Source organism: Pundamilia nyererei, unplaced genomic scaffold (genome assembly GCF_000239375.1).
Source record: "Pundamilia nyererei isolate P.nyererei 1_Seehausen unplaced genomic scaffold, PunNye1.0 scaffold00013, whole genome shotgun sequence".
Lineage (NCBI taxonomy): Eukaryota > Metazoa > Chordata > Actinopteri > Cichliformes > Cichlidae > Pundamilia > Pundamilia nyererei.
This window is the reverse complement of record NW_005187414.1, coordinates 6,365,849-6,382,348: the sequence shown is the minus strand read 5'-3', so window position 1 is coordinate 6,382,348 and position 16,500 is coordinate 6,365,849. Positions and strand designations below refer to the sequence as shown.

General features: G+C 39.1%; 2 protein-coding genes across 4 annotated transcripts in view; both read left to right on the top strand.

The window, feature by feature from the left end:
• The window catches only part of LOC102200162 (uncharacterized), a 17,747-nt gene extending 14,533 nt beyond the window's left edge, over window positions 1-3,214 (top strand). Inside the window, exons 3-5 of the mRNA XM_005725044.1 lie at window positions 110-166; window positions 1,966-2,175; window positions 2,430-3,214. Coding sequence (XP_005725101.1) covers window positions 110-166; window positions 1,966-2,175; window positions 2,430-2,749 — 587 coding nt within the window. The 3' untranslated portion in view covers window positions 2,750-3,214. The remainder of the gene's footprint in view (window positions 1-109; window positions 167-1,965; window positions 2,176-2,429) is intronic.
• Window positions 3,215-4,023: 809 nt separating this feature from the next.
• Window positions 4,024-16,500, top strand: part of akap7 (A-kinase anchoring protein 7) — a 50,878-nt gene continuing 38,401 nt past the window's right edge. For all 3 annotated transcript variants that reach the window (XM_013908741.1, XM_013908740.1, XM_013908742.1), the window contains exons 1-10: window positions 4,024-4,291; window positions 4,464-4,617; window positions 4,690-4,939; window positions 5,628-5,783; window positions 6,136-6,290; window positions 6,392-6,528; window positions 8,619-8,779; window positions 11,884-11,996; window positions 12,472-12,518; window positions 13,013-13,113. In XM_013908741.1, coding sequence (XP_013764195.1) covers window positions 4,242-4,291; window positions 4,464-4,617; window positions 4,690-4,939; window positions 5,628-5,783; window positions 6,136-6,290; window positions 6,392-6,528; window positions 8,619-8,779; window positions 11,884-11,996; window positions 12,472-12,518; window positions 13,013-13,113 — 1,324 coding nt within the window. In that variant the 5' untranslated portion in view covers window positions 4,024-4,241. The remainder of the gene's footprint in view (window positions 4,292-4,463; window positions 4,618-4,689; window positions 4,940-5,627; window positions 5,784-6,135; window positions 6,291-6,391; window positions 6,529-8,618; window positions 8,780-11,883; window positions 11,997-12,471; window positions 12,519-13,012; window positions 13,114-16,500) is intronic.

The following is a 16,500-nucleotide window of genomic DNA, read 5'->3' as shown; positions in this document are numbered from 1 at the left end:
TATAGTATATGACAATATGGTAAATTATTACTTAAGTAAGATTTTTACATACATTCATAAGTTTTATTTTTTATTTCTTGTAAATGTGTTATGCCCTTGTACTCAACAGGTTCTTCGTCAAGTAGTGAGAATAGCCAAACTAGTGACCTTCCAGAAATACAACAAGGTAAATTTCACCTTCTTTTACTTACAGTCTAGTGACACACAGACACATGCATATGGAGCTATGTATGGCTATTGTTAAATAGCCATACATAGCTACATAGCTGTTTTACATCAATATTTGTTAGATACAAGTACCAGTAGTGCAAATCTGTTCTCACGCTCTCCTTCTTTCAAGCGTGACCATCCACAGAAAAGACAAGGTAAATTTAGCTCTTCACTGTTAAAATGTAAGGTTGTATTATTGACCAGGTTTTAAGGTTTCCAACTCCAGGCAATATTCAATATTCACTTATTATATGTTAAAAAAAAACTCAGAAATCTAACTTAATACACTGTTATACACACTATATTGCCAGAGGTAATCACCCATCCAGATGATTGAATTCAGGTGTTCTAATCACTTCCATGGTCACAGGTGTATAAAATCAAGCACCTAGCCATGCAGACTGCTTCTACAGACAATTCTGAAAGAATAGTTTACTCTCAGGAGCTCTGCGAATTCCAGCATGGTGTCGTGAAATAAACACCAGATGTCTGACAAGTGCAGTTGTAAAATTTTCCTGCTGCTAAATATTTCACAATCAACTCTCAGTGACTGAAAATGATTGGGAATGACAGCAACTCAGCCACCAAGTGGTAGGCCACGTAAAATCACAGAGCGGATTTAGCGGAGGCACATAATGCGTAGAGTCATGGTATGGTTTTCCATAGCCAAGATGCTAGATCCAAGCTTTATTTCAATAAGTCCAAGGTGTTAGATGCAGTGGTGTAAAACACGACATTACTGAAGCATTTGAGACGTGTTCTCTCGAGTGACGAATCACACGTCTTTGTCTGGCAATCTGATTGTTGAGTCTGGGTTTGGCAATTGCCAGGAAAACAGTACTTGTCTGACAGCATTGTGCCAAGTGCAAAGTTTGGTGGAAGGGGGATCATAGCTTGGATCATGGGGCATGGTTTTTCAGGAGTTGGGCTCGGCCCCTTAATGCTTTAGCAAACCAAGACATTTTGAAATATTTCATTCTCCCAACTTTGTGGGAACAGTTTGGGGACGCCCCCTTTCTATTCCAACATAGAAGGAACATGACTGAAATTGACTGGCCTGGACAGAGTCCTGACCTCAACCTAACAGGACAACATTCGGTTGAATTAAAGCAGAGATTGCGAGCCAGGGCCTCTCGTCAACATCAGTCTGACCTCACAAATGTGCTTCTGGAAGAATGTTCAAAAACTCCCACAAACACTCCTAAACGTTGTGGAAAGCCTTCCGAGAAGAGTTAGAAACTGTTATAGCTGAAAACAATGGGCTGGCATCATATTAAACCATATAGATTAAGAATGGTATGCCACTTAAGTTCATATGTGTGTAAAAGCAGACAAGCAAATACCTTTGGCAGTACAGTGTATCAAATGATATTTTGTTCCACTCTAAAAAGTTGTATTGAAAAATAAACCCTAAAATTTCAGCTGCATATTGTAAAGTGTATAGTTACCTGTGCACATATATTGTTTTCGAGAATGCTTAACATTTTTATATTTGCATTTAGATGATCTAAAACACTATGTTTAAAATCTGTTCAACTCAAGGCTTTATATTTAAAAGACTCAGACAGCTCTGTTAATCATTCTAGTAATGTTTTGGAAATTTTTTTTGTGCTATATTAATAAATTGATTTCACTCATTGAAGCAAAGTCTTTTATTTCATTTATCATGAATCACTGTATTCCAGGAAGTTTAAGTTGATTCTCCTGTGAATTTAACTTGCTCTTAATTTGTAATTTTTTGTATTATTTCTATAGCCACACTGAAGTACAAGATGGTGATAAGTGGAAAAACCTTTAATGCCCATCAACAGATACTGGAAAAAGTAAAGGCTTTAAGTGAGGAGCCAGATTTGAATTTGATCGAACAGGAAGACAGCAATCAGGATTGCCAGGCCATTATTGTCTTCTGTCCCATTGTTTCACGTATGGGGACAGATATTGACGCAGCCATGACGCAAGTCAAAGGTAAGGGAAAGAATTAAATTACTCATCCATTCAAAAAATTGCAGTTGTGTTTTATGAGACATTTTTGGGTTTGAGAATACGACCTGAAAGTAACTCATAATAATGATGAGCTTTTAAAAGCATCAGGAATAGCATGAATTTTGTCTAATGTTTCTATAGTATAAGAAAATCTGTGGCCATTAAATTTTTTTTCTTTTAATACTTTTCCACTGTTATGTTCTCGTAATCCGTCTCCTCTTGTTTGTTCTCTGTAGGTTCTCAGCCTGTCATTCTGGTTTTGATGCATCACGCACATGAACCCAAGCATGTAAATTTCATGAAAACAAGGGATGGCGTTTCTAATGTTGTGTTACCTTTCCATGTGTTCTACCATGAGACAGTGCATGGATTGTTGCAGTGTCAACAAAATAACGATGCCATTTCTGAAATTCGAAAGGCATTACTGCAGTACGCAGATATCCAGACAATTAAAGATACAAGTGGAAAGACACAGAATGTGGCTGCTAGTAATTATGGTGGTATTATTAGTATTCCACTAATGAGAGTTCAAACCTTTTTAAAAAAATTTTCATAGTGTAAAGTCAGATATCACAAGTCAAAGAAACTGTAAATATGTCCCATTCATTACTCTTTTGTAATCCACTTTTTTTGCACTGTATCACTTGAGTAGTCCAGATTGCTCTGACCATTTGCATAGGAATTGAGGATTTTATGGTTTTGATCATGCAAAATAATTATTTTGTGCATTGTGAAACAAAAGGGCAGCACAGAATTGTCTTTGTGACCTTTATTTCAGTACTTTAAGATATTTCAGCTGTAAGGGTAGTTGCTGAGTCAACAGGTGTGATCATGAAGTGTCAAAGAAGAGGTCAGAGACACAGTATATGGGTGTAGATAGCCATAAAACTACTTTCAACTGTACCAACTGCTGTTTATCTCTAAAAAAAACCCCAAAAGTGACAGTTACAGCTATATGTACACAGTGACATCGTAAGTCCTTTGATCATTAAGATAAATAATAAATATATTTATATCAAAGTCAAATATATTGTGATTAGTTTCACGGTTGCTATGTAAATCTGCAAGTTATTTTCATCTTTCAGAAAAAAAAAATCAAGCCAATGTTTAAAATTGTGAATAAAAATGTTAAAAAAACATCTGTCTTCTTTTTCTTTTTTCCTTTTTTAAAAAAAAAAAAGAAAAAATTGAGGGGTCCTGAACAGTTCAAAACACCAGTGTATTTATAGTATAATTTAACCTAGTTCAGCTAATATTTCTGCTGTTATTTTCTATATTCTTGACTTTTATTCACTAAGAAAGACTAAAGAGTGCAAAGACCACATATTCAATGATAAGCCACTTTATAGATGTATACATTATATTCATAGAAAATGAAAAATTGTGTGAGACAAACTTTTTTTTTTTTTTTTTTTTTTGGCTGGTGTAAAGTTTGTCATCTAAATAAAAATGAACTAACATAAACTGCGCTGTATTCTAGTAATTGACGGAATAATTACGTTTAATCCGGTCCTTTGATTTGCTAGCAACGCCAAATTAATGTCACATAAATGACGTGTTATTAATTCTTTAGATTAGCTCTGTGGTACTTAAACTGTGTTTTGAGGCCCCCTGGGGCGTAGAGCTTCTGCAGAGAGGCATTCGTGAAAGGGAAATTTACGGTGGAAAGAAATAGTAAATATGAAGATAAACTAAGCTGGATGAATATGATTGTGTCTTTAGTGTCTTTGTTTTCCTAAATGGAGAGGACATATAACTTGTACTTTTATTTTGAAAATGTTTATTTTATTTTATTTTTCTAGACCGGAAGTTTGATATTGTTTACAAATGAATGCTTCCGGTAGGTCCTGCTAGTTAGCGCGTTGGCATGAATATTATTTTGTGATATTTACCTTACCAGTTTTGATACAAACACTACCACCTGCGTGCTTTTTGCGCCAGCTCGATATAAAAAAAGTAAGAAAAATGTGCGCGTATTTCGTTTAGTTTGATAAACAGTAGCACAGCTCCGTTAGAGAGAGTTAGCTAACAGTTGTATAGCTCAGCAGATGTTCTGCAGCATGGCTCTGATATATTTCAACAGGTGTTGTAAATGGAGGTAAAGTCAGTCTTTTGAGTTTCATAAGAAGCTGCAGACTTGTGGGTTTGTTTTTTTTTTTTGTGGTAGTTGCAATGTTGTTCTCTGTGATGCCTACTTCACACATTTCTCTGTTTAAAAATCTAAAAGTTTATATCTAAAATTGAACAGACTTGTGTGTTATGATCTTCAGCCGTGTGATATTGAGCCTCGGGTCTAAGCGTTCACAAAGGATATGTGCTGTTAATGAAGTGCTGCTTAGGAGTCAGCATTCAGTATCTGTCAGTTATTCCCAACAAGCCAGAGCTCTTCGCCTCAAGCCGCCTGCACAGCGGTTCAGATTTCAGGTAATGAAGAGAAGAATCAAGCTGGCTGCAGAAAGTGTAACCTGGAAATGATACATGGCCTCTGTGTTTTAGGTGACAGCACCGTCCTATCATCATCTGCTCACCGTGTGTGATATGCAGCCAGCCAGCATCTCCTACGGAAGAGACACAACTTCAGTTGCATCAGATGAGGATGATGAGGGTGATGAAAATCTGGCAGGAAAGGAGGTCGGAGAAGAGCACAAGGACCTGAGAGAGATGGTGATGACTTCAGCCCAGACAGGGGCAGTCGGCATGGAGGTCCAGGAAAGTCCTGCAGATCCTGAAGCTGCCTCGGTGTCCAGTAAGTTAAATGGCTGAAACTGTCATACAATACTGACTAATCTTTGGTTTAATTGGGGAATAGATTCACTTTTTTGTTGGCTTCCTGGTACCACATAATTTGAAATTGTGTTTTATTTAGCAAAGCAATATTTATCAAATGTGTGCGTGGAAAACAATAGAGTAGTAAACACGACTGCCACGTGTCCTTGCATGATTGAATTTAAATGAAAAAGGTTTCATAACTGCTTTTTAAAATTTTATGAGGTGACCAAACATAACTTTAAGTTTTTGCCAGAAACTCTTAAGCTTATGGCTTAACACGTTTTATAATGCGGTTCTGCCTGAGTCAAAGTCCAGATGCAATTTAGATGACGACTCGTACAGTAGCAATAATTTAACGTTAGAAGAACACGATCTTCTATGCCGGCATTCTGCACTTAAGCAACTTAAGCACACTGTAAAAATGTTACGGTGCCAGAAACTTAGTACTCAGTACCAATACGTCTTGAATGATACCCAAAATCTGAAAGTCTGAGAATCATAATTTTGGGTTCTGGTGCTGTGTCTAGCACACTATTTCATGAGCCGTGTCGAGTCTGTGGGTGACACTCCATGCCTGTGACTGCATGTCTATTCTTTTATTTTCATTTGTATATTCAGTTCATGTAGATACAGTATGCTAAACTTGTTTGTTTGTTTTTTGACAGCTCCTTCAGGATCAAATGAGAAGAAGACTAGAAGGAAGTTGAGGAGGGAGAGGAAGAAACTGATGAAGAAAACGCTGAAGTCTTCTGATACTTCTGAAAACTTATTGTCAGAGCTTCCATTTGCTTTGGCCAGCCCAACAACATGGAAAGCACTATGTATGTTCCTAATGTTTTATAATTACTTGAATTAGCAGCATTTTCCCCCACTATTAAGAAGCCTTGATGACAAGTCAAGCGGGCACCTTATGTCTTATAAGTGGTCTGTTTTCACTGTCGTGATCCTGTATTATGTTTATTTTCATGCAAATCCTTAGCATGATGTCCAGTTTTTATGTGTGGGTGTTGGTGCTAGAGGAACGGAATCAGAAGCAACTTCATATTTTCATAGCTTATATTTTACACCTCCAACTCTATTAGAACTACATAATAAAATAGGATGTGTTTTCACGATTTGGGACCTTTCAATTGATATTTTTAATTGTAACTTTCATTTTGCTGTTGTTCGTAGTCCCCAGCCAAGAGTCAACTAAGAGAAAGAGAAAGAGAAAGCGAGGAGACATCGAGGGCAGAGTGGACAGTGAGGACGATGGGGACAAGAAGAAGAAAAAGAAAGAGAGCCAGCGACCCAATTACTTTGTCTCCATCCCCATTACTAACACTCAGGTAAGAAGCTGGAGCAGGTGGAGTTTATGCACATTGTGTCTCACAAATCACAGTTTAAGGACGTGGCTTTCAACTGACTTCTGCTCTCTGTCCACTGACAGATAAGTTCAGCTGTGAGTGAGGTCCAAGAGGCCGTGCTCCAGCAGGACCCCCGACTGGCCAAAGCTATGATCCCTGTCCCAACTCTTCACATCACGCTTTTAGTCACTCATCTTGCCAATCAGGAGCAAGTAGACCTGTGAGTTGGTGCACATGCTGACATCCACATCACATCACACACACAGAAGTTCATATGAATAATTTGACACCCAAATTGTCTGCAATTACCTTTGCTTCTTTAACTAACTATAACTACATTGTAGAATGTAAGTGCATGTCATATTTTGGTCATGCTATAGCACAATAACATTAAAAAGCAGACATGGTATTGTTCATGACAGCAATAAATGACGTTTTAGTAGTTACATCAGGAAGTAAACTTTGCTCTGAATAAGAGTCACCCTCAAGCTGAAGAAGTTAATTATCATTTAGATACCCATCCTTTTCTTACTGCGACATAAATAAAATGACTTCTATCACAAAAGTCTTCTGTTGATCCCACAACAAAATGCTTTTTTACAGTAGCCATTTTGAACTCAGTTGTTACTCGTAGCATTAAAAATGGCCTTGAGTAGTAACAGTAAAAAGACGGCTATTGTTAATGTTATTAGTTACAGCAGAGCTTCTTCTGTGAGCCTGAAAATGATCATCTAAGTGCTCACAGCGTTGTGGGTTGCTTTTTATATTCCACTTTTCTGGTCTTATTGATCACTCCAGCACTGCGAGCCACATTCACACACACACACATTCTTGCAGCTCTTTGATTCATTCCTTCAGAGCTTTTTTTTTTTTTTTTAAATAACACACATTGGATCCTACATTACAGGGCTGGGCCGAGGCTCATTATTGTACCTAAGAAGACTCAGATTCAATTCAGTTCAACTCAGGTAAACTTAGTGCCAAATTACAACCATAGTCACCTCATGGTGCTTTATATTGTAAGGTAAAATCCCTAAAATATCAGAAAGAAACCCTTCAGTATTGCACAACCCTCTATGAGCAAGCACTAGGTGACAGTGGGAAGGAAAAACTTCCTTTTAATAGGAAGGAACCTCCAGCAGACCCAGGCTCAGAGAGGGGTGGCAAATAAAATGGCCAAAGCTATGCAAAAAAAACTGTTTTACCAAAACAAATTTCAGCCCCTCACTGAGATCATTGTATCCCCCAGATTACTGTGTTGGGTCGCTCCTCCTCCTCCATGCGGAGAATCCTCAGCAGCTTTTTTTTCCCCCCAAACATGCACACATGCATGTAGCAGCGGTGTACTCAGTGACAGCCGGTGTCGTGTCTTGGGATGTAGGTTGACTAGAACAACATCTCTTTTGTTCCGGATTTTCCATTTTCTTTATTGTTCTCTGAGCATAAAATGCACAGTAATCCTAAAATGCCGAACTTCAATCAAACAGAGTGTTCTCAAACTAGTTTACTGTTAGAATCAAATGTTCTCATTGAATCCCATTTAGCCTCTTTAAAGCTGCACATTATCACAACATCAGATAGCTCTGATAGCTCGGCAAAATCCTGTTGCAGAAGTAAATATATGGATGCAGTGTCAGCAGTGACTAATTACCAACGTGTCACATTAGGTACGGCTTGTGTCTTATCTTTTCCTCTCAGCACTTCCACGACGGTCAGGCTGTACATTTTTACGAGTGGTTTGGATGTTTTAGAGTAAGCCTTGTCTTAGTCAGCTTAGATAAAAATCACCTATTTTATGTGTCAGTTAAAGTGAATACACGCCCCTGGATTGGATTTCATTACATCATTTTCATCTTAAACGTTCTTTTAATCATTTTAAGCATTTTCAGTTATTTTTTACTCTGTCAGCACATATCTGTCCCACATACATCCTAAAGGCTAAAATACTAAATGAGTTCAAATTCTGCCACTGCACATATCGTATCATATATAACTGAAGTAAATTGAAAGTCGGTAGAAAAATAAAGATTTGAGTTTGAAATTGCTGTTCTCGCATAGCTTTAGAGGCTGATGGAAATATAAAGGCAGTCTGTGTTTTTGTGAGCTAACTCCGTGACACTCAGGGACATCGGAGCTGCGTTATGTGATGAAGTGATGCTTAATCCCATCAAGAAGAAGATGGTGTTATTAGTAATCACTAGATTCTCCCATTATGTAATATGACAGGAAGGGAGCGAGAGAGGGGATTAAGTCATGAATGTGTGTGCGTGTTTGTGTGTTGTGCATATTCATGTGTATATTTCCTTATAGGGCGGCAGCGGTGCTGGCTCAGGTTGAGCCGTCACTGGCTGAGTTGCTGGGTGGGAGGGATCTGGTCTTGCCCTTCTCAGGGATAAGTCATTTCAGGAAGGAGGTGGTGTTTGTCGGACTGGCCTCCGGACAACACAGACACACACTGGACAGCTTGGCAGGTCAGTGGCAAACATTTAGCTTCTTGCTCTTGTGGTCATCCTTCCTCTCTCTGTCTCTTTGGTGTTTAGGTTTGAAAGCATTGAGTGACATTTTTGTTCTACTTGCTTTTCACGCTTTAGTAGAGGGTGAAATCCAATGCTAATGTGATATTGTACTTGGTGTGCACTCTGGAGGGGTGTCTGAAGTTGGAATGAGCTGCTAGTAGCTAATAGTGTCTGCTTACGTTTCTACATATGAGATCAATTAAAAGTATGCACAGTTGGAGGGTTTTTCCTTCTCGAGACACTACGAAGCTTAAAACACCTTAATGCAGGTGGATGCTTGCTGTGGTGGAGCCTTTCTTATGGGTATCAATGATTAGACAACTGCAAGAGAATGAGATGTTTAAGATCTTTAAGATGTTTTAAGTCATAAGTCTCTCATTCAGAAGTCATGGAAAGTCTAAGCCTGACGTTTGTCTCGGAGACAACAGAGGACCTGGTAAAACGAGAATAGCGGAATTCTAAAAATAAATGGCAGCCAGTTTGGTAAGAACCTCCGGGTCAAAGTTATACGTCGTACAAACGTGTAGAAATGATTAAAGTCATACTCTGTGTAGTGCAGAGACGTCCACATTTTGATTTGTTTTTCAGTGTGAACACGTCCTCATCTGTAATTTAGTCAATCTGATTAAATAAAATGGAATTTTTGGTGTTTTTCCTTTTCTGTTGTGTGTGTGTGTGTGTGTGTGTGAACATTTCTGTTCCTACATTTCTCTTCTTGTGCCTAAATCCACGTGTGTGGGTGCCTTCAGAATCTTTTGCATGTTTGTTTTTGTGTTGTGCCTCCGGCAACAACATTAAGCCATTTCTAAGAGGATTCCCACTCCAATGCTCTTGCACCACTAAAACACACACACACACACACACACACACACACACACACACACACACACGTATAATACACAGTAAATGAGGTGACCTTCACTTAATACTTTCCATTTTCACCCTTAACAGTTAAATTGGAAGTATGCTGTAATTAATGTGTGTATGATACTTAAGGTTTTTCGATTGTTTCTACCTCTGTGAGATGTTCTATATTAATGTGAACATATAGTGTTTGGGCAGCATTACTGTTTTTGTGGGATTTGTAGCTGCTCATGCTGAGATTTGCTGCTGAGAGCCAAAAATGTGCTACATTGGCCAAGCAAAGGCAAATCCCAGAAAAAATTGAGTGTCAGGGTTTGATGTAATTCAGCAATACAGAAGCCGTTTTGTTTTATACAGAGCTACAAAGGCAAAGTTTCTACATATTATTACTTTTGATCTGAGAGTTTGAGGGGGGTTTTATTTTATCTAAGTCTCAAAAACACTAAATAAGACAGCGATGGGTTTTGGGCATGGCTGTAATTAGCTGGGGCTAACTTTCCAGAACCAGTGATTTGGGACAAGGTTATCTAACTTAAAAGAAGTGGGATGAAATGCTGATGTGAGTATATAGTGTATCACATCCTGTTATGATACAATTATCAGTAAGCTGGCACCAGATATCAATCTTCTTAGTGAAACTTGAAGCTGTTTGAAGCAGAGAACAGTACCAGGTAATACTAAATGGCGGACAGTGGGGAATGCTAACTGGAGAGCTGGTAACACTTGCATTGAAATTAAATGGTATTGATGCACGCTGAGACCAAAATGCAGGGAATAAATTCATATTTCACACCTTTTATGCAGGTTTTTTTATCTTTTGGTTGCATGGATGCCATGATCTGTCAAAGCAGCGTGCCACGTATCGCAGAATCGCTGTGTTGTGATGCTGTTTGGATGATGTTACGTCCTTGCTGGTGTTTCGCTCTTTTCTCTGCTCTCTGCTTCGTCGTGTACGTCTCCTGTGCTCCTCCGGACGAAACAGAAACGCAGACAGAGGAGAGAAAGTGACAATTAAGGTTCAAAGGAAATGCTGATGTTTCTTTGGCTGGGAAGCTTTTACTGCACTAATGTTAATGTATGTAAAAGCTTTGCTTGGATGGCTGTATTGAATTTTCAGCAGCACCACGACCTGTTCCAGGACCTCCTGGTTAAGACATTAATGAACAGGGCTTTTCTCATGTGGTTATCAAAACAAGCTGGAGAATTTGAGAGTGTGGAGGACTCTGGGGGACGAGTTGCAGGCAAGTGGAAGGATAATGCAAAAGTCATAGATCTTTGCATATTAAACAAGTTAAAGGTGTAGAGTTACATTTTATGGGATGAATGGAATATTTTAATGGCCCCTCCACCCCCTGTGAATCTGAGTTTGTAAGGCTTTCCTCATTAGTAGTAACATTAGTACCGCAAACAAAGTTTATGTTGAAACATTAACGTTTTCACGTAGACTGAAGCTTCTTTTAGGGCCCTGCTTATGAAGCATTTAGAAAAGTTGGAAGTTTAACAAGCAGCATTCATAAAGAACGGCTCCGGTTGTTGTTTTTGCAGAAAATTACTCTGTAGGGACAGAAGATTTACAAATCAAAATTCCTTATGGGAAGTGCTATAAGAAAAGGAAATATAAGACAGGAAGTCAGGCCCTCTCGTCATCTTGTCTGTACTTTCCACCACTGGTATTGATTATATACTAACCTTTCTCTCCCTGTAGAGCTCCTCATCTAAAAATACCTCTGTAGTCTGACTCTAAACACTGTTTGTCTGTATATTTGTCCTTGCAGGCTTGTCTGTGTGTTCACGCCTTTGTTCACTTATCTATCTTTATCTCAGTAGCTAAATGATATTTTGGCTAAAAGCTTTTTCCCCCATCATCTGACACACATTCTCAGCCATCTGTGGCCGCTCCATTTGTGTGCTCTGTTATAGCAGTAAAAAAAATCTATAATAGAGAGTCGAGATGCTTGAGCGGAAGAAATGGAGTCACGTTATTGTGCATTTGAATCCACGTCATGTTCTCTATATTTATGCATGTGTATCATTATATCAGTTATCATCCTTCCTTTTAGTTTATTAAATGTGCTTGTTTTGGTTTGCTGTGAAAATGTGCTGAATTTTTTGATGTACTTATTTTCAGTATTTATTTGAATGACTCACTGGGAGAAGGTTTATATTAAAAATAAATGTGCGCACGTCTGTTGCAGAGTTGTTGCGGAGCCGTTTTGAGGAGCAGGGGCTTCTGCAAGGAGACTGCCGAGGGTTTGAACCCCACCTCACCATTATGAAGCTGTCCAGAGCTTCAAAACTCCGATCTCAGGTTTGTGTTGTTTTTAATAAAAAGCTTCTTTTAACTACACCATCTGCACTGGTGCTTCTCCCTCCCCTTCCTCTCAGAAGCTGTTAAAATGTTGCAGCTGTAGGTAAATGTCACATTGTGGCTCCAGCAGAAACTGATAATGGGCATTAGAATTAATAACTAAGAAGAAATTTGAATTTATATCACTTTAGAGTTCGTGATGACTACTGTAAAGGTTAAGGGCCAAACACCAAGAAGAGAGAGGAGATATATAAAGAAGATATGAAAGATGGTTGAGGGTGGATGATGAGGGAAGAAGAATTATAGCATCTATCTCGTTCCCTCTGACACTTTATCTTACCTTATCCTTCCTGGTGCCTGCCGGGCGGCGTACTTGTCTTCTTCCTGTCAGTGCGTTTGTGTGCGTGCAGAAATTTCACTTTGTTTATCGCAACCTGTGACTAATACGACTTCCTTTCTCCTTTGTCTCTCTCAGGGTATAAAGCGTGTGGACCCGGCCCTTTACTCCAACTACACTGACAAGTAGGTACTTTGTTTCTCATACAATGAAAAATTCATAATCTGCACAGCACATTATAAGGTTTGGACTTCTTGTGCAGTGGGGCCATTGTAAGACTCACACAGCAGCTATAGATGACACGGTGCTTGAACATTATGGCATCTCGTAATGTTTTGACTCAGTTTTTGTGGTTTTTAAGATGCAAATTTACACAGAAACCTAGTGTACCATGTATTTAAAGCCATCTCCCTGGTGCAAAATACATTAGACATCTGATCACTCCAGCATGAGAATAGTGCAGGTAATAATCCTTTGAATTCCCAGCTTACGAGTGCTCATCCTCTCTCTCCCACCTGCTGCGTGTGAAAAAGGCTTAAATTTGGCTGTCACCCCCGCTGCTCTTTGCCATCAAGCGGCTATATGACTGACATCTGCCTTTATTATCTGCTGGAGGCCTCAGTGCTCGCTGCGTCTTTATCTTCTGTCATTGTGACTGTTTTTCGTTTCATCACCACAGATTCTTTGGAGATCAGACGGTGGAGCGGGTGGATCTTTGTTCTATGTTGAAGAAGAAGCAGCAAGATGGATATTACCACACTGAAACGTCACTACAGCTCGGTTAGTAAAGGCACAAACTCACACAGTTATTTTTGACGCTTGTTTTGTTGTGTCAGAGGCAAAACTGAACCACCGGAGGGCGCTGTCAGCTCACATGAGAGTCTCAACAATTTGGTTTTCATAGCTGTGGGTAAAATGTGCTCACAGCAACAACAGTTTGGCTTAATATTTTTGTAATTTGAGAAGTGAACTGGAGCTCAGTTTTGTTATTCATTAGAATGAGGATTTGGTGGTTTTGCTGATTTTATCTGCCAGTATGGCTGCAGTTTTTTTCATTTTCTTGCTACTTGCTGTTGTTGGTGGTGGTTTGATCAGGAGTTTTCTTTTTTTATTCTAAGGGGATTTGTGTAACACCGTCAAACTTCAAGTACTTAGCAGAACTTAAAAGAGAGGCACAGTTGTCTAATCAAACACAGCAGTGTTACACAAGAGAGCTAATTTCCATTTTAGCCATTACCACCCAGCTGTGTATTAACGCCTGCCGGGTCTTTGAAAACTTGGCGGCGGTAGAGAATAATGACTCAAATTTCCTCTAAATGTAAGAAGTACTGAAAGGTTTCTGCTTTAAAAACTTAAGCAGTTTCATTACTGTGAGTAGAACATGTAAAAATGTGAGTGTGTAAAACATGAAGGGGAATGGCTCATGCTTTTAGTTCGGTTTGATGTGAATCGCGTAGAATAATTCTTGTGCCCGTTCAGCTCCTTTGTCATTGACGTCGTGCTGTTTATTACTCTGTAGCCAGATATGATTTGAGACGGCACTGTCGACTTGGGACGCTGCCAGGCTGTCAATGCGTTTGTGCTCTTCTTGTCTAGCAGCTACCGGGAGTCGACAGGGAATTGTGTTCAGAGGAAAACGTGTCTTTTAAAGGATTACTTCCATCAGTTTCGTCTGTCTGGGATAAAACAAATTGCCGTGATTAGTTTGTGAGCGGCCACTTCTTGTCATCCGTCATTGAAAAACAATAGACTGATAGTCCTAAGTCCTCACATGATGAGATGAGATTGGAGACATTTTGTTATTAAAAAATGGGGGGAAAAAAAGATGTTAAATTATTGTAATCATTTAATCTGCTTTTAGAAACAAAATCAAAATGTGCCCCTCGGCTCTGAAATACCAACAAAGCAACATGCTGTACTTAGATTAGAAGCACAAATGCTTCTCTCAGGGTCATTTATGGTGCTTTTCATAAAACATCCATCATGTAGTTTTAAGCTGTGACTGATTAGTGTTTCAATCTGCCAACAAAGAAGTCTTAACTTGAGAAACTCTGCTGACCTAATTAATGTGGTCTGTGGTTCAATGAAAATCACTTGTGTGATAATTAAAAAACCAAATAAATATTCAGTTAGTTTCACGGTGGGATGGAAACACTGAGTGACTTGTTTCTGTGCATTGGCCACATGTTTTTCTATTATGAGTAGGATTCACCGAGGAGCCACACCAGTGGTATCACAGTATTTAACGCCCTACGTGACGGGTCACCTGTGATGCTTCATAATATCTGTGAGTAAATGTGAAAGGTACCCCAAGAAAGCTGGAGGAAAAGATGAATGAAGTGCTGAATTTAATGACTGATGACCCTCTTTTCAAATAACATTGAGTTGATTAAATTAGCAAATGCTGGATGCAGCTTGCAGTATAAAATATGGTTTGAGTGCTGGGTAAGAACATAAAAAACCTGGTGTCACCCACTTGTTTGTGAAGTCCTGTTTTGAAGCTTTTAGATGTTTTCACGAAAACCTGATGCGATGAGAAGAGGCAGGTCTGAGTGTGATACCGCATGCTCTTCGGCTAACAACTTGTCAATCACAAGTTCTTATTTTGTGATTGTTGCAAACCCGAAATAATCCTTTCTTAACACAGTATTACCAGAATTTACAAAATCTTAAAAAATGATCCGACTAACTAATGAGCGACTGAGCCCATTAACTCATCAGGTGTTTACAGAAGCCATTTTCCCGACTTCTATAGGTACAGAAGTCTTTTTGCAACCACGCAAATCAGCCCCTTTGCCTTGGTTTCACCCAGACGTTACATTCATGTTTTAAGTGTAGCAGAAAACCTAAACAGTCATTAAAAAGCAGATAAAAGCATCAAAATTTGGGGTCTGAACCAGATGCCATCAAGTAAAACAGGTCTGAAGTACTGAAGGAAGATTCATGGTGGATTTCATCTTCGTCTTTCAGATGAAAGGATCCACTGAATATCTCATTTCTCTTGGCTTCAAAGCAGCTCCATAATTATTATATTCATAATGTTGTTACCAGTAACCCTTTCCTTTACAATATTTACTTCAGTAGAAATATTTATATATTTTTATGACTCAGTGTCAGTCATGAGTCTGAAATAAAGTTTGGCTCTGAAAAGTGGAATAAACTTTAGTTAGGGTATTTTGCAGAAAGCTTTCACAAGAAAAAGCACTCCGATATGTCGTCACACCAAAATTTGTCCTACCCTTAGTTACCATGGAGTTAACAGGAGTTGTGTATACCTTAGTCTCACACACAAGCACTTCCTAAGTCTCGCTGTCAAGTATCTGCGGTAATTGCTGTGTATGCGTGAGTGTGTGTGAGTGAGAGAGCTGTCAGTGTAACTAGGCTGTCACAATGTTTTGTGGATCACTGGGCTGTCTGTGAGAGACAAAGAGCGACTGTGTGTGTGTGTGTGTGTGTGTGTGTGTGTGTGTGTGTGTGTGTGTGTGTGGGAGTGAGAAACGGTTGAGGGGAGGGGGTGTTTACCTCACACTTCACATCATCAAAAAGCTTGTGTTTTTTTTTGTCAAGTGTTTTTCCAAAACAGCGCTTATTTAAAATGTATGAAAATGGGGGGAAAATATTGCATCCATTGCTCTGATGTTACCATGCAGCCTGCACACTGAATGTTACAGTGAGGAGAGTTTAAATATGATGTGATACTGCTCGCTGTGTGTGAACAAAGTGCTAGGAAAGGCAGGATTTACGTGGATGAGTCCCTCAAGCTTAGAGGTTACGTAAGCTTTAAACCGAGACTATGTAAACTTTAAGAGAAAAACAAAATCGTCCTCGTACAAACTAAGAACTACAATAACTCAGCTGAAGCTGTAGTGATGTTTTGTACTGTGCAACGTCTCGCGGTCTCACTGCTGCCATTCAACAAGCCTTTAATAATGAAAATGGTGACCTACAAACAACTGCAACAAAAAGAGATGGGAGCCCCGGCTAAAACACGCAGAAGAAGACCATGAACCAACCTCAGAGCGGGCTGGCGGATTCAAGCTTCTCCCCTAAACTACTTTTAGTCCATCAGGACTAATACACAACACTAAACACTTAATACACAAACTGTAAAAGCCACATAAAGATAAAGCCGGTGCTGATGGAGGTGAGGGAGGAGTAAATTGCGAC